Source organism: Artemia sp. Qi Xiang Cuo, chromosome 7, assembly GCF_049724085.1.
Source record: "Artemia sp. Qi Xiang Cuo chromosome 7, ASM4972408v1, whole genome shotgun sequence".
Taxonomy (NCBI): Eukaryota; Metazoa; Arthropoda; class Branchiopoda; order Anostraca; family Artemiidae; genus Artemia; species Artemia sp. Qi Xiang Cuo.
The window spans coordinates 35,973,789-35,997,421 of NC_142800.1; the positions used below are offsets into that span (position 1 = coordinate 35,973,789).

General features: G+C 32.4%; 1 protein-coding gene across 2 annotated transcripts in view; it reads left to right on the forward strand.

The window, feature by feature from the left end:
- Nucleotides 1-23,633, forward strand: part of LOC148950212 (platelet glycoprotein 4-like) — a 138,092-nt gene that overhangs the window by 102,705 nt on the left and 11,754 nt on the right. For both annotated transcript variants that reach the window (XM_089091509.1, XM_089091510.1), the window contains one exon: nt 22,822-23,095. In XM_089091509.1, coding sequence (XP_088947635.1) covers nt 22,822-23,095 — 274 coding nt within the window. The remainder of the gene's footprint in view (nt 1-22,821; nt 23,096-23,633) is intronic.

Below are 23,633 nucleotides of genomic sequence, written 5' to 3' on the forward strand. Positions count from 1 at the left end.
CCATACATGGGCATAGAATGACGTAATCGACTAGGAAAATGGATTTCTGAGAAATTGATTACATAATCTGTAGAACCCTATCAGAAGGTCATGACGGGAATTCATCTATGGGCATAGAATAACGTAATCGACTAGGAAAATAGATTTCGGAGAAATTGATTACATAATCAGTAGAACCCTATCAAATACTTTTTTATGACTTTATTATATCTTTTCTGAACAAGTTCCATTCATAATGTCATTCGTAAACCCATTTTCCAACCTCAAAGAGTCCCCTCCCCAATTCATAAATACTTTCTTGAATTTTTTAACATGGTATTTTTTTTAACTTTTTACGTATCTTAAAATGACATGAAATATGCTTACGGCTCTACCAATCGTACTCTGTGCTTGTTCATGGACACGACGCGGCTTTTCCACTGGTACTCTATGGCAGGTTATCAACACTACCGAGTTTATTGCATGCATTAAATCAGTATTTTTTACGCAGTGGAAGGATCAACACACAATTCATATCTGTAAAAAGTGAAGACGAATTATTCGACGAAAGTATGTGCACATGAAAAAATCATTGTCGTGTTGAACGCTGACAAGGAGAAATACCTGAACTATGAAACGAGTGCAAGTGGAGATCTTATTGGCAATGTATGCATACGTTGTCATGACAGCGAGGAGTTAAATTCCTTTGGTGTACCCAAGAATTTCCATCATGCAAGTGGTGGATATGCGAGAGTAACATTACCAGAGAAATTAGTAGTCAAAGAGAATGCCAACTTAAAAATAATAGTTGATGAAGAGGGACAACTTCTAGCTAATGTTTCTGGTAGCATGTTAGCCGTTGATAGATCTTATCGCAATTCTTCCGGTGTTAGCATTCGAATGAAAGCAAAAGGAAAAAGAAGACATGCATACAGCTGCATCAACATCATAAATCATATCATGTCAATGTGCCAAAACTGCTATCTATGTAAAAATAATGTGAGAATAGACAGTGAAATCGCAGGCAGAATAAAAAGGACATAAGCAGACAATATCATCAATGAATATAAAGATGAATTGACGGAAAATGAAGCGCAAGTGTACTAATAATGTAATATTTTTATATCATAATTCTACATGTCTTTTTTTCATTAAAAATATCTTATGCGTTATTTTGTTAAGTGTTCACTATTTTTAGGGTATGCTAGAACGTCAAACGTTCAGAATATCTATTAAAAAGGTCAGAGATGTAAGAAAAATAATTTTAGAGATGATGATACTACTAGCAGGCTCAATTTTTCATATAATATAGAAAAGTTCAAGTTATATTCTTAATTTTACCAAAGAACACAATTCAATTCTAATTTCACCAGAGAAAATAAAAAGCTTACTCTTCACTTTTAAGTTCACCAAGACATAAAAAATTTAAAGTTCACTTCTAAATTTTTCCGTAGAAGATAGGAAAAGTTATACTATGATAGTGATTATTTTCCATGGAGATAAATAGTTTCACTTTAATTCTAAATTTTCTTAAATTCAGTTCCGACCTTTCTCAAAGAGTTAAATTTAAAGTTCTATTCCAAATATTTTCCCGGGACAACAAAAGTCCCAAGACATAAAAAATTGAAAGTTCACTTCTAAATTTTTCCGTAGAAGATAGGAAAAGTTATACTATGATTGTGATTATTTTGTATGAAGATAAAAAATTTCACTTTAATTATAAATTTTCTTAACTTCAATTCCGACATTTCTCAAAGAGTAAAATTTAAAGTTCTATTCCAAATATTTTCCCGGAACAAGAAAAGTCCCAAGACATAAAAAATTTAAAGTTCACTTCTAAATTTTTCCGTAGAAGATAGGAAAAGTTATACTACGATTGTGATTATTTTCTATGAAGATAAAAAATTTCACTTTAATTCTAAATTTTCTTAAATTCAGTTCTGACCATTCTCAAAGAGATGAAAAAATTTAAAGTTCTGTTCCAAATATTTCCGCGGAAGAAGAAAAGTTCAACTTCGATTCTGAATTTTCTCAATGAAAATGAAATAAGTTATTGATCAATTCTATTTCCCAAAATTATATAAAATTTTCCACTTCAATTCAGATTTTTCTCAAAGAGATGAAAAAATTTAAAGTTCTGTTCCAAATATTCCCCGGAAGAAAAAAAGTTCAACTTCGATTCTGAATTTTCTCAATGAAAAGAAATAAGTTATTGATCAATTCTATTTCTCCAAAATAATAGAAAATTTTCCATTTCAATTCAGATTTTTCTCAAAGAGATGAAAAAATTTAAAATACTGTTCCAAATTTTTCATAGAAGATAGAAAAGATCAAGTTCTAATCTGAATTTTACCAAAGAACACAATTCAATTCTAATTTCTCCAGAGAAAATAAAAAGCTTCCACTTCAGTTTTAAGTTCACCAAGACATAACAAATTTAAAGTTCAGTTCTAAATTTTTCCTTAGAAGATAGTAAAAGTTATACTATGATTGTGATTATTTTCTATGAAGATAAAAGTTTCACTTTAATTCTAAATTTTCTTAAATTCAGTTCCAACCTTTCTCAAAGAGATGAAAAAATTTAAAGTTCTGTTCAATATATTTTCTCGGAAGAAGAAAAGTTCAACTTCGATTCTGAATGTTCTCATTGAAAATGAAATAAGCTAATTGATCAATTCTATTTTCCCAAAATAATATAAAAATTTTCCACTTCAGTTCAGATTTTTCTCAAAGAGATGAAAAATTTAAAATACTATTCCAAATTTTACATAGAAGATAGAAAAGTTCAAGTTCTAATCTGAATTTTACCAAAGAACACAATTCAATTCTAATTTCTCCAGAGAAAATAAAAAGCTTCCACTTCAGTTTTAAGTTCACCAAGACATAAGAAATTTAAAGTTCAGTTCTAAATTTTTCTGTAGAAGATAGGAAAAGTTATACTATGATTGTGAGTATTTTCCACGAAGATAAAAAGTTTCACTTTAATCCTAAATTTTCTTAAATTCAGTTCCGACTTTTCTCACAGAGATGAAAAAATTTAAAGTTCTGTTCAATATATTTTCTCGGAAGAAGAAAAGTTCAACTTCGATTCTGAATTTTCTCATTGAAAATGAAATAAGTTATTGACCAATTCCATTTTCCCAAAATAATATAAAATGTTCCACTTCAGTTCAGATTTTTCTCAAAGAGATGAAAAATTTAAAATACTATTCCAAATTTTACATAGAAGATAGAAAAGTTCAAGTTCACTTCTGAATTTTACCAACAAACACAATTCAATTCTAATTTCTCCAGAGAAAATAAAAAGCTTCCACTTCAGTTTTAAGTTCACCAAGACATAAAAAATTTAAAGTTCTATTCTAAATTTTTCTGTAGAAGATAGGAAAAGTTATACTATGATAGTGATTATTTTCCATGAAGATAAAAAGTTTCACTTTAATTCTAAATTTTCTTAAATTCAGTTCCGACTTTTCACATAGAGATGAAAAAATTTAAAGTTCTGTTCAATATATTTTCTCGGAAGAAGAAAAGTTCAACTTCGATTCTGAATTTTCTCAATGAAAATGAAATAAGTTATTGACCAATTATATTTTCCCAAAATAATATAAAAATTTTCCATTTCAGTTGAGATTTCTCTAAAAGTAATTAAACAGTTTAAATACTGGTCCAAATATTACATAGTAGATAGAAAAGTTGAAGTTCTTTTCTGAATTTTACCAGCAAACACACGTCAAGTTTAACTTCTCAAGATAACCCAAAAATCTTCAACTTCAGTTCTACATTTCCCAAAGACATAAATAAATTTTGAGTTCATTTCTAAATTTTTCGGTGGAAGATAGAAAAAGTAATACTATACTTGTGAATATTTTCCCTGAAGATAGAAAGTTCTAGTTCAATTTTAAATTTTCTCAACGAAGTGAAGAAAAATTCAAGTTCTCTTCTGAATTTTACCAAAGAACACAATTCAATTCTAATTTCACCAGAGAAAATCAAATTTTCCACTTAAGTTCTTTATTTCACAAACACATAAAGAAATTTATAGTTCAATTCTAAATTTTTCGGTGGAAACAAGAAAAAGTAATATCATAGTTGTGAATATTTTCCCGGAAGATAAAAAGTTCTAGTTCAATTTAAAATTTTCTCAACGAAGTGAAAAAAAATTCAAGTTCTCTTCTGAATTTTACCAGAGAACATAATTCAATTCTGATTTCACCAGAGAAAATAAAAATCTTCCACTTCAGTTCTATATTTCACAAAGACATAAAGAAATTTAAAGTTCAATTCTAAATTTTTCGGTGGAAGATAGAAAAAGTAATACCATACCTGTGAATATTTTCTCAAAGAGATGAAAAATTTAAAATACTGTTCCAAATGTTTCACAGAAGATAAAAAAGTTCATGTTCTCTTCGGAATTTTACCAGAGAACACAATTCAATTCTAATTACTCTAGAGAAAATAGAAATCTTCCACTTAAGTTCCCTATTTCACAAAGACATAAAGAAATTTAAAGTTCAATTCTAAATTTTTCGGTGGAAGATAGAAAAAGTAATACCATACTTGTGAATATTTCCCCGGAAGATAAAAAGTTCTAGTTCAATTTACAATTTTCTCAACGAAGTGAAGAAAAGTTCAAGTTCTCGTCTGAATTTTAATAAAGAAAACAATTCAATTCTATTTTCACCAGATAAATTAAAAATCTTCCTCTTCAGTTCATTATTTCACAAGGACATAAAGAAATTTAAAGTTCAATTCTAAATTTTTCGGTGGAAGATAGAATAAGTAATACCATACTTGTGAATATTTTCACGGAAGATAAAAGTTCTAGTTCAATTTAAAATTTTCTCAACGAAGTGAACAAAAGTTCCAGTTCTCTTCTGAACTTTACCAAAGAACACACTTCAATTCTAATTTCTCCAGAGAAAATAAAAATCTTCCACTTCAGTTTTAAGTTCCACAATGAAATAAAGAAATTTAAAGTTATATTCTAAATTTTTAGATGAAAGATAGAAAAAGTAATACTATGATTGTGATTGTTTTCCATGAAGATCAAAAGTTTCACTTTATTTATAATTTTTCTTAAATTCAGTTCTGATTTTTCTCAAAGAGATGAAAAATTTAAAGTTCTGTTCCAAATTTTTCATAGAAGATCGAAAAAGTTATACATTTATTGTGAATATTCAACATGAAGATAAGGAACTCCACTTTAATTCAGAGCTTTCTCGAAGAAGTTCAAAATGTTCAAGTTTTCTTCTGAATTTTCTCAAAGAAGAGAAAAAAGTTTGCTCAATTCTGAATTTTACGAATGAAAATGAAAAAACCTTCCACTTCAGTTCATAATTTCTCAAAGACATAAAAAATTTAAAGTTCAGTTCTAAGTTTTTCTGTAGAAAATAGGAAAAGTTATTCTATGATTGTGATTATTTTCCAGTGAAGATAAAAGTTTCACTTTAATTCTAATTTTCTTAAATTCAGTTCCGATTTTTTTGCAAAGAGATGAAAAATTTAAAGTTTTGTTACTAACTTTTCATAGAAGATAGAAAAAGATATAAATTGATTATTAATCTTCGACATGAAGATAAGGTTCATAATTTGCATTCTGAGTTTTCTCGAAGAAGTGCAAAATGTTCATGTTCTCTTCTGAATTTTCTTAAAGAAGGTAAAAAAGTTAGCTCAATTCTGAATTTTACCAATGAAAATGAAAAAAGCTTCCACTTCAGTTCTTAATTTCTCAAAGACATAAAAAATTCAAAGTTCTCTTCTAATTTTTCCAAGAAAATAAAACGGTACCACTTCAGTTCTGGTTTTTTCTCAAAGAGATGAAAAATTTTAAGTTCTATTTCTAATTTTAAATTAAATTTTAGCTCCTTTGTCTTATGGATTTACCCCTCAAATTTTTAAATTAAAAAATGATTGACTCCTTCTATTATTAAAGACAATCGTTCAAACTCGTTCATCTAACCTCCAAAACAATAGGTTAGGTTAGGTATAAATAAATATTAATAAATAAATAGAAACATTTCTACATGTTTAAGTTAGGTTAGGTTAACTTATCACGAGCACTCATGATAAGTTAACCTAACCTTTTCTGGCGAGTATGGTTAGGTTAGGTTAGGCTAGATTAAGTTAGGTTAGATTAGGTTAGGTTAAGTTAGGTTAGGTTAGCCTACGTACGCTTCACTTAGGTTAGCTCAGGTTAGGTGAGAGACAGGCAAAAAGTTAGGTGTAAGATTAGGTTAGGTTAGGTTAGATTAAGTTAGGTTAGGCTAGGTCAGCCTACGCACGCGCGTGTACGTTGGCTGACCTAGCCTAACCTAACTTAACCTAACCTAACTTAATCTAACCTAACCTAACCTAATCATATACCTAACTTTTTGCCTGTCTCTCACCTAACCTGAGCTAACCTAAGTAAAGCGTACGTAGGCTAATCTAACCTAACTTAACCTAACCTAATCTAACCTAACTTAATCTAGCCTAACCTAACCATACTCGCCAGAAAAGGCTAGGTTAACTTATCATGAGCGCTCATGATAAGTTAACCTAACTTAACTTAAACATGGATAAATGTTTCTATTTATTTATTAATATTTATTTATTCCTAACCTAACCTATTGTTTTGGAGGTTAGATGACCGAGTTTGAACGATTTTCTTTAATAATAGATCGAGTCACTCATTTTCTAATTTAAAAATTTGAGGGGTAAATCCAAAAGAGAAAGGAGCTAAAATTTAATTGAAAATTAGAATAGAACTTAAGATGTTTCATCTCTTTGAGAAAAAACCAGAACTGAAGTGGAACCTTTTTATTTTCTTGGAAACATTAGAAGAGAACTTTGAATTTTTTATGTCTTTGAGAAATTAAGAACTGAAGTGGAAGCTTTTTTCATTTTCATTGGTAAAATTCAGAATTGAGCTAACTTTTTTACATTCTTTAAGAAAATTCAGAAGAGAACTTGAACATTTTGAACTTCTTCGAGAAAACTCAGAATTAAAGTGATGCACCTTATCTTCATGTCGAAGATTCAAAATCAATGTATAACTTTTTCTATCTTCTCTGAAAAATTTGGAACAGAACTTTAAATTTTTCATCTCTTTGCAAGAAATCGGAACTGAATTTAAGAAAATTAGAATTAAAGTGAAACTTTTTTATCTTCACTGGAAAATAATCACAATCATATTATAACTTTTCCTATCTTCTACAGAAAAATTTAGAACTGAACTTTAAATTTTTTATGTCTTTGAGAAATTATGAACTTAAGTGGAAGGTTTTTTCATTTTCATTGGTAAAATTCAGAATTGAGCTAACTTTTTCTCTTCTTTAAGAAAATTCAGAAGAGAACTTGAACATTTTGCACTTCTTCGAGAAAGCTCTGAATTAAAGTGGAGTTCCTTATCTTCATGTTGAATATTCACAATCAATGTGTATCTTTTTCTATCTTCTATGAAAAATTTGGAATAGAACTTTAAATTTTTCATTTTTTTGAGAAAAATCAGAACTGAATTTAAGAAAAATTATAAATAAAGTGAAACTTTTGATCTTCATGGAAAATAATCACAATCATAGTATTACTTTTTCTATCTTTCAACTAAAAATTTAGAATAGAAATTTAAATTTCTTTATTTCATTGTGGAACTTAAAACTGAAGTGGAAGATATTTATTTTCTTTCGAGAAATTAGAATTGAAGTGTGTTCTTCGGTAAAGTTCAGAAGAGAACGAACTTTTGTTCACTTCGTTGAGAAAATTTAAAATTGAACTAGAACTTTTTTCTTCTGTGAAAATATTCACAAGTATGGTATTGATTTTTCTATCTTCCACCGAAAAATTTAGAATTGAACTTTAAATTTCTTTATGTCCTTGTGAAATAATGAACTGAAGTGGAAGATTTTTATTTTCTCTGGTGAAATTAGAATTGAATTGTGTTCTTTAGTAAAATTCAGAAGAGAACTTGAACTTTTCTTCACTTCGTTGAGAAAATTGTAAATTGAACTAGAACTTTTTATCTTCCGTGAAAATATTCACAAGTATAGTATTACTTTTTCAATCTTCCACCGAAAAATTTAGAATTGAACTTTAAATTTCTTTATGTCTTTGTGAAATAGAAAACTTAAGTGGAAGATTTCTATTTTCTCTAGAGTAATTAGAATTGACTTGTGTTCTTTGGTAAAATTCCGAAGAGAACATGAACTTTTTATCTTCTGTGAAAAATTTGGAACAGTATTTTAAATTTTTCATCTCTTTGAGAAAATATTCACAGGTATGGTATTACTTTTTCTATATTCCACCGAAAAACTTAGAATTGGACTTTAAATGTCTTTATGTCTTTGTGAAATATAGAACTGAAGTGAAAGATTTTTATTTTTTCAGGTGAAATTAGAATTGAATTGTGTCCTCTGGTAAAATTCAGAAGAGAACTTGAAGTTTTCTTCACTTCGTTGAGAAAATTTTAAATTGAAATAGAAATTTTTATCTTCCGGGAAAATATTCACAAGTATGGTATTACTTTTTCTTGTTTCAACCGAAAAATTTAGAATTGAACTATAAATTTCTTTATGTCTTTGTGAAATAAAGAACTTAAGTGGAAGATTTTTATTTTCTCTGGAGAAATTAGAATTGAATTGTGTTCTTTGGTAAAATTCAGAAGAGAACTTGAATTTTTCTTCACTTCGTTGAGAAAATTTAAAATTGAACTAGAACTTTTTATCTTCCGGGAAAATATTCACAAGTATGTTATTACTTTTTCTATCTTCCACCGAAAAATTTAGAATTGAACTATAAATTTCTTTATTTCTTTGTGAAATAAAGAACTGAAGTGTAAGATTTTTGTTTTCTCTGGAGAAATTAGAATTGAATTGTGTTTGTTGGTAAAATTCAGAGGAGAACTTGAACTTTTCTATCTTTTATGTAAAATTTGGAATAGTATTTTAAATTTTTATCACTTTGAGAAAAATCTGAACTGAAGTGGAAAATTTTTATACTATTTTGGGAAAATAGAATTGGTCAATAACCTATTTCATTTTCAATGAGAAAATTCAGAATCGAAGTTGAACTTTTCTTCTTCCAGGAAAATATATTGAATAGAACTTTAAATTTTTTCATCTCTATGTGAAAAGTCGGAACTGAATTTAATAAAATTTAGAATTAAAGTGAAAATTTTTATCTTCATGGAAAATAATCACTATCATAGTATAACTTTTCCTATCTTCTACAGAAAAATTTAGAATAGAACTTTAAATTTTTTATGTCTTGGTGAACTTAAAACTGAAGTGGAAGCTTTTTATTTTCTCTGGAGAAATTAGAATAGAAGTGTGTTTGTTGGTAAAATTCAGAAGTGAACTTGAACTTTTCTATCTACTATGTAAAATTTGGAATAGTATTTTAAATTTTTCATTACTTTGAGAAAAATCTGAACTGAAGTGGAAAATTTTTATATTATTTTGGGAAAATAGAATTGGTCAATAACCTATTTCATTTTCAATGAGAAAATTCAGAATCGAAGTTGAACTTTTCTTCTTCCGAGAAAATATATTGAACAGAACTTTAAATTTTTTCATTTCTATGTGAAAAGTCGGAACTGAATTTAATAAAATTTAGAATTAAAGTGAAACTTTTTATCTTCATGGAAAATAATCACAATCATAGTATAACTTTTCCTATCTTCTACAGAAAAATTTAGAACTGAACTTTAAATTTTTTAATGTTTTGGTAAACTTAAAACTGAAGTGGAAGCTTTTTATTTCCTCTGGAGAAATTAGAATTGAATTGTGTTCTTTGGTAACATTCAGATTAGAACTTGAACTTTTCTATCTTCTATGTAAAATTTGGAATAGTATTTTAAATTTTTCATCTCTTTGAGAAAAATCTGAACTGAAGTGGAAAATTTTTATATTATTTTGGGAAAATAGAAATGATCAATAACTTATTTCATTTTCAATGAGAAAATTCAGAATCGAAGTTGAACTTTTCTTCTTCCGAGAAAATATATTTAACAGAACTTTAAATTTTTTCATTTCTTTGAGAAAGGTCGGAACTGAATTTAGGAAAATTTAGAATTAAAGTGAAACTTTTTATCTTCATAGAAAATAATTAAAATCAAAGTATAACTTTTCCTATCTTCTACGGAAAAATTTAGTGCTGAACTTTAAATTTTTCATGTCGTGGTAAACTTAAAACTGAAGTGGAAGCTTTTTATTTCCTCTGGAGAAATTAGAATTGAATTGTGTTCTTAGGTAAAATTAAGATAAGAACTTGATATTTTCTTCACTTCGTTGGGAAAATTTGGAACAATATTTAAATTTTTTCATCTCTTTGAGAAAAATCTGAATTGAAGTGGAAAATTTTATATTATTTTGGGAAAATAGAATTGATCAATAACTTGTTTCATTTTCATTGAGAAAATTCTGATTAGAACTTGATCTTTTCTTCTTCCGGGGAAATATTTGGAATAGAACTTTAAATTTTTTCATCTCTTTGAGAAAAATCTGAATTGAAGTGAAAATTTTATATTATTTTGGGAAAATAGAATTGATCAATAACTTATTTCATTTTCATTGGGAAAATTAGGAATTGAAGTTGAACTTTTCTTCTTCCGGGGAAATATTTGGAACAGAACTTTAAATTTTTTCATCTCTTTGAGAATGGTCAGAACTGAATTTAAGAAAATTTAAAATTAAAGTGAAATTTTTTATCTTCATAGAAAATAATCACAATCATAGTATAACTTTTCCTATCTTCTACGGAAAAATTTAGAAATGAACTTTAAATTTTTTATGTCTTGGGACTTTTCTTGTTCCGGGGAAAATATTTGTAATATAACTTTAAATTTGACTCTTTGAGAAAGGTCGGAATTGAATTTAAGAAAATTTAGAATTAAAGTGAAATTTTTTATCTTCATGCAAAATAATCACTATCATAGTATAAATTTTCCTATCTTCTACGGACAAATTTAGAAGTGAACTTTAAATTCTTTATGTCTTGGGACTTTTCTTGTTCCGGGAAAATATTTGGAATAGAACTTTAAATTTAACTCTTTGAGAAAAGTCGGAACTGAATTTAAGAAAATTTAGAATTAAAGTGAAACTATTTATCTCCATGGAAAATAATCACTATCATAGTATAACTTTTCCTATCTTCTACGGAAAAATTTAGAAGTGAACTTTAAATTTTTTATGTCTTGGCGAACTTAAAAGTGAAGAGTAAGCTTTTTATTTTCTCTGGTGAAATTAGAATTGAATTGTGTTCTTTGGTAAAATTCAGAAGAGAAGTTGAACTTTTTTATCTTCTATGAAAAATTGAGCCTGCTAGTAGTATCATTATCTCTAAAATTATTTTTCTTACATCTATGACCTTTTTAATAGATATTCTGAACGTTTGACGTTCTAGCATACCCTAAAAATAATGAACACCTAACAAAATAATGCATAAGATATTTTTAATGTAATAAGAACATGTAGAATATTGATATAAAAATATGTTAAATACATTATTATACATTATTAGTACACTTGCGCTTCACTTTCTGTCAATTCATCTTTATATTCATTGATGATATTGTCTGCTAATGTCCTTTTTATTCTGCCTACGATTTCACTGTCTATTGTCACATTATTTTTATATAGATAGCAGTTTTGGCACATTGACATGATATGATTTATGATGTTGATACAGCTGTATGCATGTCTTCTTTTTCCTTTTGCTTTCATTCGAATGCTAACACCGGAAGAATTGCGATAAGATCTATCAACGGCTAACATGCTACCAGAACCATTAGCTAGAAGTTGTCCCTCTTCATCAACTATTATTTTTAAGTTGGCATTCTCTTTGACTACTAATTTCTCTGGTAATGTTACTCTCGCATATCCACCACTTGCATGATGGAAATTCTTGGGTACACCAAAGGAATTTAACTCCTCACTGTCATGACAAAGTATGCATACATTGCCAATAAGATCTCCACTTGCACTCGTTTCATAGTTCAGGTATTTCTCCTTGTCAGCGTTCAACACGACAATGATTTTTTCATGTGCACATACTGCAGTCGAATAATTCATCTTCATTTTTTAGAGATATGAATTGTATGTTGATCCGTCCACTGCGTAAAAAATACTGATTTAACGCATGTAATAAACTCGGTAGTGTGGATAACTTGCCATAGAGTACCAGTGGAAAAGTCGTGTCGTGTCCATGAACAAGCACAGAGTACGATTGGTAGAGCCGTAAGCATATTTCATGTCATTTTAAGATACGTAAAAAGTTAAAAAAATACCATGTTAAAAAATTCAAGAAAGTATTTACGAATTGGGGAGGGGACTCTTTGAGGTTGGAAAATGGGATTAGGAATGACATTATGAATGGATCTTGTTCAGAAAAGATATAATAAAGTCATAAAAAAGTATTTGATAGGGTTCTACTGATTATGTAATCAATTTCTCCGAAATCTATTTTCCTAGTCGATTACGTTATTCTATGCCCATAAATGAATTCCCGTCATGACCTTCTGATAGGGTTCTACAGATTATGTAATCAATTTCTCAGAAATCCATTTTCCTAGTCGATTACGTCATTCTAAGCCCATGTATGGACTCCCGTCATGACCTTCTGATAGGGTTCTACAGATTATGTAATCAATTTCTCAGAAATCCATTTTCATAGTCGATTACGTCATTCTATGCCCAAGTATGGACTCCCGTCATGACGTTCTGATAGGGTTCTACTGATTATGTAATCAATTTATCAGAAATCCATTTTCCTAGTTGATTACGTCATTCTAAGCCCATGTATGGACCCCCGTCATGACCTTCTGATAAGGGTTCTACTGATTATGTAATCAATTTCTCAGAAATCCATTTTCCTAGTCGATAACGTCATTCTAAACCCATGTATGGACTCCCGTCATGACCTTCTGATAGGGTTCTACTGATTATGTAATCAATTTCTCAAAAATCCATTTTCCTATTCGATTACGTCATTCTAAGCCCATGTATGGACTCCCGTCATGACCTTCTGATAGGGTTCTACTGATTATGTAATCAATTTCTCAGAAATCCATTTTCCTAGTCGATTACGTCATTCTATGCCCATGTAAGGACCCCCGTCATGACATTCTGATAGGGTTCTACTGATTATGTAATCAATTTCTCAGAAATCCATTTTCCTAGTCGATTACGTCATTCTATGCCCATGTATGGACTCCCGTCATGATATATATATATATATATATATATATATATATATATATATATATATATATATATATATATATATATATATATATATATATATATATATATATATATATATATATATATATATATATATATATATATATCCTGCGTTTAAGAGATAACTCGAGAAAATCATCATCCAAAATCAAATGTTTTTCCATAAACACTAGATTTGATCTAATTCTCTCTTTCTCAAATTTATTCATTTTTCAATCCTTTCACTCTGACTGCTGACTCTAGACTGAACCCTGATTCGTTAGCCCTAACCAGAAAAGAAAGAGAACATTTTCTATTTTGAAAACGTTTTATCGAATAATTAGAAAGATAACCTAACTAATATAGAGCATGTACATTAACGATACTGTTTACTTTCTTCGATTTATTTCACCGATACACTTAAAGAACATTGAAGTCTCTTAACATGCGATATATAAACTTTTGAGGTGAAACATAATTGATCTTCCCTTTTAAATTTTCTCAAGGATATCACATATCTTCCATATACTGCATCCCATTCCAGACAAAGCCGCGATCCTTTCGTAATTTCCACCGCAATGTTTGGTGCTCTTGTATTATTATCATCAACACCACTATCAACTTCTAAGAGGGTAAACAGTCCACTCAACGCCATCACAAATATATATCCAAGTGAGTAAAGTCAAACTTTCCTTCTTCGCACTCCTTTGAACTCTATTCACAGACTAACAAAACTCTATCAAAAAAACCCGTTCCTTATATTCACTCCGCCGCTACTATGTAAGCAGCCCTCTGATTGGCTGAGAAGGGGGATGTAACCGACTCGCTGATTGGCTGAGAAGCAAACACGTGATCTAACTGTTTCCGGGAAACTCATAACATTTGGGCGAGAGCAACAACAACAAATACTATTTCTGGACACCATGACATTCACGAACGATTACGCAATCAAGTTCTCGGAAATTCACTTCCCCCTCGAGTCCTAGATCAATAACATTGTTCCCGTTAGAATTCAATGCGCATGTGCAACCTTCGTTCCGGAGTTATTACACATAGAAACATCAAATAAATCGACCTTGGAAAAAGAGGTCATTGACCGATTACGTAATCATTCTCCCTAGGGAGGCTATGCCCTTATTTGGAGCCCTGTCAGTATTCTATGCCCATATAAGGAGCCCTGTTTGGAGTAACACCCCCCTTCTACTTTTAATCAAAGAAACTTTTTGTACAAAATAAGTTTTTCGAAAAAATTAAAGAACTTTATTAAACCGAAAATGAACAAAAATAGAATTATACAATTTACCAAGCATCAAACTACCACTAATCAGTATCAATAATAAATTGAAATCCAAAACAAACAGAAATTAAAATAAGTCAAACTCAAAACGAGCAGAAATTAGCCTGAGTAGGGTTCATAACCCTATGCTTTCTAAAAAGACAGAATATAATTTATACTTTACTGAAAAAATTCAAATGAATTTTCTGAAAAAAATTTGCATTATCAGTTTAATATACATATGCTGACAGTTATTCCTCAAAATTTTAATTAATTTTTGATTTCTTAAAGTTATAAAAGTGAAAACATTTAAAAGTTTTTTTTCAGAGAAGTACAGATTATATTCTGGCTTTTAGAAAGCAAGGGATGTAGAACCCTACTCAGAATAATTTCTGTTGTTTTGAGTTTAACTTATTTTGATTTCTGTTTGTTTTGGATTTCATTTATTTCTTGATACTGATTAGTTGGTAGTTGGATGCTTGGTAAATTATTTGTTTCTATTTTTGTTCGGTTTTGGTCGAATGGAGTTCTTTACTTTTTTTTGAAAAAATGATTTTGTGCAGCAAATTTTTTTGATTAATTTCTGTTCGTTTTATATTGAAATAGTCTTTTTCAGGGAGAAAGAAAAAGGCCTCTTCTGAAGTTAAACAACCATCTCTTCCATAAAAAAAATTGAAAGGGCAATGGCCCTTTCAATTTCCAATCGAATTAGCCCTTTCTGAAATTTTTACGACAACGCTTTCTATAAAAACATTATATGCCCCCGGGCATACCTTATAACCTTAGCCCTGAGTGCCGTGGGGGGAGGGGTGTTACCCTTAAAGACCTAATTTCCAAAACTTTCAACTACGTTCAACAAAATGGCATTCTCAAAATTTTGCTTGGGTGTGTTTGGGGAAATGGTGGGCCTGAGAGGGGGGTTAGTTACCCTCAAATCACTTTTGACTATTAAAAAGGGTACTATCCCTCTCAATTTCCAATTGAATGAGCCTTGTTTGAAGTTTCTACGACAACGCTATCTATAAAAACCTTATGTACCCCCAGGACATAACTTACAAATTTTGCCCTGGGGGTTCTGGGGGATTTTTCATTCTCAAATACATAATTTCCAGAACTTTCAACTACGTTGAACAAAATGGCTATCTCAAAACTTTCATTAGATGTGTTGGGGGAAAAGGTGGGTGTGAGAGGGGTGTTAGTTGCCCTTCAATCACTTTTCACTATTGAAAAGGGCACTAGCTCTTTCAATTTCCAATCGAATGAGCCCTTTTAGACGTTTCTACAACATCGCTTTCCATAAAAACCTTATATGCCCAAAGGGCATAACTTACAACCCCTGCCCTAAGGGCTGTGGCTGGGGGGGTGTCATCCCCAAAGGCGTAATTTCCAGAACTTTAAACTATGTTGAAAAAATAGCTATCTAAAAATTTTGATTGTGTATGTTTTGGGAAATTGTGAGCGTTAGAGGGGTTTAGTTGCCCTCCGATAATTTTCAACTGTTAAAAAGGGCACTAGCTATTTCAGTTTCCAATGAAATGAGCCCTTTTTGAAGTTTCTACGACAACACTTTCTATGAAAACCTCACATGCCCCAAGGGTGTAACTTACAACCCCTACCCTGAGGGCTGTGTGGGGGGTTCATCCTCAAAGACCTAATTTCCAAAACTTTCAATGACGTTGAACAAAATTGCTATCTAAAAATTTTGATTGTATGGGTTTGGGGAAAACGTGGGCGTGAGAGGGGAGTTAGTTGCCCTACAATCACTTTCGACTATTAAAAAGAGCAATAGCCCTTTGAATTTCCAATCAAGTGAGCCCTTTCTCAAGCTTCTACTACAAAGATTTCAATAAAAACCTTATATGCTCCCAGGACGTGACTTATATCCCTTGCCCCGAAGATTGTGGGGGGAGTGTCCTGCCCCGAAGACATAATTTCCAGAACTTTAAACTGCGTTGAACAAAATGGCTGTCTAAAAATTTTGATTTGATGTATTTGGGGAAATAGTGGGCTTGGAAGGGGTGTAAGTTACCTTCCAATGCTGGGCGTTTGAGGGGGTTAGTTGCTCTCCATTCACTTTTGACTATTAAAAAGGGCAATAGTCCTTTCAATTTCCAATCAAATGAGCTCTACTTGAAGTTTCTAAGACAAAACTTTCTATTAAAGCCTTATATGCCCTCAGGCCAAAACTTACAACCCGTGCCCTGAGGGTTGTGAGGGGGGAGGGTTGTCATTCTCAAAGACCTAATTTCCAGAATTTTCAACTACGTTAAACCAAATGAATATCTGAAAATTTTTATTGGATGTGTTTGAAGAAATGGTGGGTGGGAGAAGGGGTTAGTCGCCATTCAATAGCTTTCGACTATTAAAAAGGCCACTAGCCCTTTCAATTTCCAATCAAATAAGCCCTTTATGAAGTTTCTACGACAAAACTTTCTACAAAAACCTTATATGCGGCCAGGGCATAACTTACAACCCTTGCCCTGAGGGCTTTGGGGGGTTGTCATCCTTAAAGACCTAATTTCCAGAATTTTCAACTACGTTAAAAAAGGGCTATGTCAAGATTTTGATAGTATGTTTTCGGGGAAATGTTGGCGTGAGGGGAGACAGGCCGCCTCGCGTTGCCCTCCAGTTACTTTGACTATTAAAAAGGGCACTAGCTATTTCAATTTCCAATCGAATGAGCCCTTGTTGAATTTTCTAGGACAATGCTTTTTAAAAAACCTAATATACCCTCAGGGTATAACTTACAACCCTTGCTCTGAGGACTGTGGGGGGGGGGGGTTGTCATCCTTAAAAACTTAATTTCCAAAACTTTCAACTACGTTGAACAAAATGGCAAAAATTTTGATTGTATAAGTTTGGGGAAAAGGTGGGCGTGAGACGGGGGTTAGTTGCCCTCCAATCACTTTGCACAATTAAAAAGGGCACAAGCCCTTTGAATTTCCAATCGAATGAGCTCTTTTTGAAGTTTCTACAACATCGTTTTCTAAAAAAAAAAACTTATTTGCTCCCAGGGCATAACTTACAACCCTAGCCCTGAGGGCTGTGGGGGGGGGGTGTCATGATTAAAGATATGACTTCCAGAACTTTCAGCTACGTTGAAAAAAAATGGCTGTCTCAAAATTTTGATTGTATGTGTTTTGGGAAATGGTGGGCTAGTTGCCCTCCAATCATTTTCAACTATTAAAAAGGGCACTAACCAATTCAATTTACAATCGAATGAGCCCTTTTTGAAGTTTCTACGACAACGCTTTCTATGAAAACCTTATATGCCCCCAGGCAATAACTTACAACCCTTGCCCTGAGGGCTGTGAGGAATTGTCATCCTCAAAGACTTAATTTACAAAACTTTCAACGACGTTGAACAAAATGGCTATCTCAAAATTTTGATTGAGTGTGTTTGGGGGAAAGGTGCACGTGAGAGTGGGGTTCCGGCTATTAAAAACCAGTAGCCCTTTGAATTTCCAATCAAATGAGCCCTTTTCATTTTTTTATGACAAAGCTTTCAATAAACCTTGTATGTCCCCAGGGTATAATTAGCCCTTGCCCTAAAGACTGTGGGGGGAGTGTCCTGCTCGAAGACATAATTTCCAGAACTTTCAACTGCGTGGAACAAAATGGTTATCCCAAAATTTTGATTGGATGTGTTTGGGGAAATGGTGGGCTTGGAAGGAGTGTTAGTTGCCTTCCAGTGGTGGACGTGAGAGGGGGGTTAGTTGCTCTCCATTCACTTTCGACTATTAAAAAGGGCCCTAGCCCTTTCAATTTCCAATCGAATGAGCCATTTTTGAAGTTCCTACGAAAACACTTTCTCTAAAAACCTTATATGCCCCCAGGTCATAACTTACAACCCTTGTCCTGAGGGCTGTGGGGGGTTTGTCATCCTCAAGGACCTAATTTCCAGAATTTTCAACTACATTGAACAAAGTGGTCAAAATGAAAAAAAGAAAATGTTTTTCTTGGTCTTAGACCAGGACACTTTATATCGAAGGAGTTGTCGTAGAAACTTTGAAAAGGGCTCATTCGTTTGGAAATTGGAGTGGCTTGTGCCCTTTTCAATAGTCCAAATTGATTGGAAGGCAACTAAAACCCCTTTCACGCCCACCATTTCTTCAAACACATCCAATCAAAATTTTGAGATGGCCATTTTGCTCAGCGTAATTGATTTCCGGATAGAAATTATATTTTTGAGGAGGACACTCCCCCACAGCCCTCAGGGCAAGGATTGTAAGTTATGCCCTGGGAGCATATAAGGTTTTCATAGAAAGTGTTGTCGTAAAAACTTCAAAAAAGCTCGTTCGATTGGAAATTCAAAGGACTAGTGCCCTTTTTGATAGTCAAAAGTGATTTGAGGGCAACTAACCCTCCTCTCACGCCCAGCTTTTCCCTACAACCTCCAATCAAGATTTTGAAATAACCATTTTGTTTGACGTAGTTGAATGTTCTGGAAATTAGGTTTTTCAGGATGACAACACCGCACAGCCCTCAGGGCAAGGGCTGTAAGTTATGTCCTGGGGGCATATAAGGTTTTGTCATTGAAAGCAATGTCGTAGAAACTTCAGAAAGGGCTCATTTGATTGGAAATTGAAATGGCTAGTGCCCATTTTCATAGTCGAAAGTAATTGGAGGGCAACTAACACCCCTTCCACGCCCACCATTTATCCAAACACATCCGATCAAAATTTTGAGATAGCCATTTTGTTCAAAGTAGTTGAAAGGTTCGGAAATTATATCTTTAAGGATGACACTTCCCCCACAGCCCTCAGGGTAAGGGTTGTAAGTTTTGCCCTGGGGGATATAAAATTTTTACTGAAAATTATTTCGTAGAAACTTCAAAAAGGGCTCATTCGATTGGAAATTGAAAGGGCTAGTGCCCTATTTAACATTTGAAAGTGATATGAGGGCAACTAACCCAAATCTCACGCCGACCTTATTTCCCCAAACACATCCAATCAAAATTTCTAGATTGCCATTTTGTTTAACGTAGTTAAAAGTTTTAGAAATTATGTCTTTGAGGATGATAACCCCCTCAGAACCCTCGGGGTAAGTTATGCCCTGGGGGCATATAAGGTTTTTATAGATAGTGATGTTGTAGAAACTTCAAAAAGGGCTCATTTGATTGGAAGAAAAGAAGGGCTTGTGCCCTTTTTAATAGTCAAAGTAATTGGAGGATAAATAACACCCCCCTCACACCTACCATTTCCCCAAACACATCTAATCAAAATTTTGAGATAGCCATTTAGCTCGACGTAGTTAAAAAGTCTGGAAATTATATTTTTGAGGATGACACTCCCCCCACAGCTCTCAGGGCAAGGGTTATAAGCTATGCCCTGGGGGTATATAAGTTTTTTTTTATAAAAAGTGTTGTCGTAGAAACTTCAAAAAGGAATTATTCGATTGGAAATTGAAACGGCTAGTGCCCTTTTTAATAGTTGAAAGTGATTGGATGGCAAGTAACCCCCTCTCACGCCCACCATTTCTCCAAACACACCCAATCAACATTTTGAGATAGCCTATTTGTTCAACATAGTTGAAAGGTCCGGAAATTATGTCTTGGAGGATGTCAACCCCTCACAGCCCTCAGGTCAAGGGTTGTAAGCTATGCCCTGGGGCATATAAGGTTTTTATAGAAAGCTTAGTCGTAGAAACTTCAAAAAGGGCTCATTCGAATAAAAATTGAAAGGACTAGTGCCCTTTTTAATAGTCGGAAGTGATTGGAGGCTAACTAACCCCCCTCTTATGCCCACTATTTCCCCAAACACATCCAATCAAAATGTTGACATAGCAATTTTCTTCAACGTAGTTGAAAATACTGGAAATTAAGTATTTGAGGATGACAACCCCCAGCCCCGGCCCTGAGGGCAAGGGTTGTAACTTATGCCCTGGGGGCATATACGGTATTTATTGAAAGCGTGGTCGTAGAAACTTCAAAAGGTCTCAGTTGATTGGAAATTGAAAGGGCTAGTGCCTTTTTTAATAGTTGAAAGTGATTGGAGAGCTACTAACACCCCTCTCACGCCCACCATTTCCTCAAACACATCCAATCAAAATTTTGACATAGTCATTTTATTTAACGTAGTTGAAAGTACTGGAAATTAGGTCTTGGAGGATGACAATCCCCCTCACTGCCCTCTGGGCAAGGGTTATAAATTATGCCCCAGGGGCATACAAGGTGTTTCTAGGAAGCGTTGTCGTAGAAACTCTAAAAGGGCTCATTCAATTGGAAATTGAAAGGGCTAGTGCCCTTTTTAATAGTCGAAAGTTAATGGAAGGCTTGAAATTTTTATAGTAAAGATCGATGTGGGTACAATGTATTATTTTTTTTTTCTTAGACCAGGGCACCTCGTATCGAAGGAGTTGTCGTAGGAACTTCGAAAAGGGTTCATTCGATTGAAAATAGAAAAGGGTAGTGCCCTTTTTAATAGTCAAAAGTGATTGGAGGGCAACTAGTCCCCCTCCCACGCCCACCCTCCCATTTGCCCATTATGTTTAAAAAATAAAGGTTGCCATAAGATTAAATCAAAATGCAGTGTGTTAATGATAATTCCCGATAAGGCTTCTCAGGAGTATCCCAAGAATGACTGAGGTTATTATATTCAAACTTTCGGGGCTACTTCTGCTCTTAAAAATAAACCAAGTCAAAATAGCGTAAGTGTAGCCAAGCTATCAAACAGATTTTTGTAGCAAATGATATCAAGTTTTCTATTTCAGGTCAAATAGAGGAGGTATGAAACTAAATTAAACACTACTCTTTGTGTCCAGATTTTTAAAAGGGTGTAAGTTGTTAAAAATTGCTGAAAATTTTTCTCCACCATATAAATAGCAGGCCAAACTATAAAATCTTAAAAAAACGAAAAGATTTAAAGAATTATTTTCTTTTTTCTTGAAAAGACTATATGTCAATATAAAACGAACAGAAATTAATTAAACAAACCTTTTTCCACAAAACAAGTTTTTCAAAGAAAAGTAAAGAACTCCATTAAACCAAAAATGAGCAAAAATAAATCAAATAATCTACCAAGCGTGAAATTACCACAAATCAGCATCGATAAATAACTGAAACCCAAAACGAACAGAAATTACAATAAATAACCGAGTTAATCTCAAAACAAGCATAAATTAACATGAGTAGGGCTCAAACCCCCTATGCCTTCCCAAGGCCAGAACATAATTTGAACTTTACTGATAAAAACACAAATGAATGTGCATTGTCAGTTTAATATACATATTCTGATATTTTGTAATCAAAATGTTAATTTTATTCGATTTATTAAAGTTATAAAAGCAAAACCATTTATATTTTTTCAGTAAAGTGCAAATTATGTTCTCTCCTTGGGAAGGCATGAGGGTTTTGAGCCCTACTCATGTTAATTTCTGCTAGTTTTGGGTTAGACTCGGTTATTTTTTGTAATTTCCGTTCGTTTTGGGTTTCATTTATTTATCGATGCTGATTTGTGGTAGTTTCACGCTTGGTAAATTATTTGATTTTATTTTTGCTCTTTTTTGGTTTAATGGAGTTCTTTACTTTTCTTTGAAAAACTCGTTTTGTGGAAAAAGGTTTGGTACTCCTGTACTGAACGCACTCTTTTATGTACTGCAATGCAAACCAGTCACGAAATAGACCGAGACGCGTGATGAAAAACAGGTTTACGCTGCCTTGTAGGATATAAACAAAGGCAAGAACTATATTTAAACTGTTGTTTTTTTAAGTTTAGGGGGAGGGGAAAGGTACCTAGTTTAGGTTAGGTAACGTATTTAATATAAGGTATGCTTTTTCCCCCACCCCCACCCCTAATGGGCAAATATATAGCTCTAAATGGGTACCTGGAGAAATCTGGGGAAGGTAAAACAGGAAGGGTTTGCGAAAGCATAGGTTGGCTGGCCCCCAACCCCCCATTGCACTTCCTGGCTGAAGGACCACGAAACGGAGATCAGCACCGCCAGTTTGGACCTAAAGGGTCTAGTGCCGCATCCTTTACCTTTTTACCTTTATATAAAAGAGTGCGTTTAGTACAGGAGCACCAAAGTTTTTTAATTAATTTTAATTAAAATCGTTCAATATACAAAGTGATTATCTCAGATATTTATCCACGGACCTTTTTGTCTCGACGAAAACGAAATTACAGCAAGTTGGCTTAAGCAAATTTAATTTTAACTTGTTCTCTTTTAACTTACTTCTGCCATCTATTTTTTAGGATGAAATTCGTTGATACAGAAAAATATTTTCTTGAAATAAAGAGCCTTTCGAAAATTATATGTAGAGAATGTTTCCGAAATCTTCTCATGGTAGTAATAAGATATGAAATCATTCATCATGGAATAAAATATTTTTGCACAATAGTTTTCTTTTTCCAAGTAGCTACTCTTTTTTAGGTCCCTTTACTTGACATACAATAGCGATATCACTCATTTTGGAATTAAAACTAGAAGATATACTGTACCACAAGCAGCACTTGCGAACCCAATTGATAATCCGGAAAACTTGTGTTTCTGTCATGACATCGATCATCCAGAAGTATGTCCAGGCGCTACTCTTAGCCTTGAGCCGTGTCAGTTTGGGGCCCCTGTTGTCATGTCTACGCCTCATTTTTATACCACTACCTCATCAGAGCTTCTGAGCGACTTTGATGGGATTAATCCTATGCAGGTAAGAAGGAAAAAAATAATTTATTGTGAAAGTTTCAAGCAAATTAAACATCATGTTTGACCCAAAACTTTCAAATAGTTAGGAAACAAGATTTTACCAAAATCCATAATTTTATCCCCCCCCCTTTTTTCTTATACATATAAGCGACAAATGCATGCCTATATGGCATTGTACTTGAAAATTTTCATTTAATTTTATTAATGTAGTTTAGCAATGTTATTAAGAAAGCCAGGTTACAGCTTTGATATTTAGTGGTCAATACAAATATGGTTTATATTTGACAAAGTTGGTTAAGTTATTTTGATTTATATTACAATTTGTTATATTTCGTGCATATTAAGCTTTTAAAAAATCTAACAGTCCTCGTTTCAGATCTGATGTTTGTTTGATCCAGTATAAAGGTGTATATTTATTTAGCAGACACAAGAAGAGAAAAAAGTGTGACAAGAACCAAAAAATGAAAAAATATATGTAAAAAATCTCCTTTCATGGCAAAAACTAGCTTAGAGGAACTGCTAACAGTTTGTTCGAACAGCCA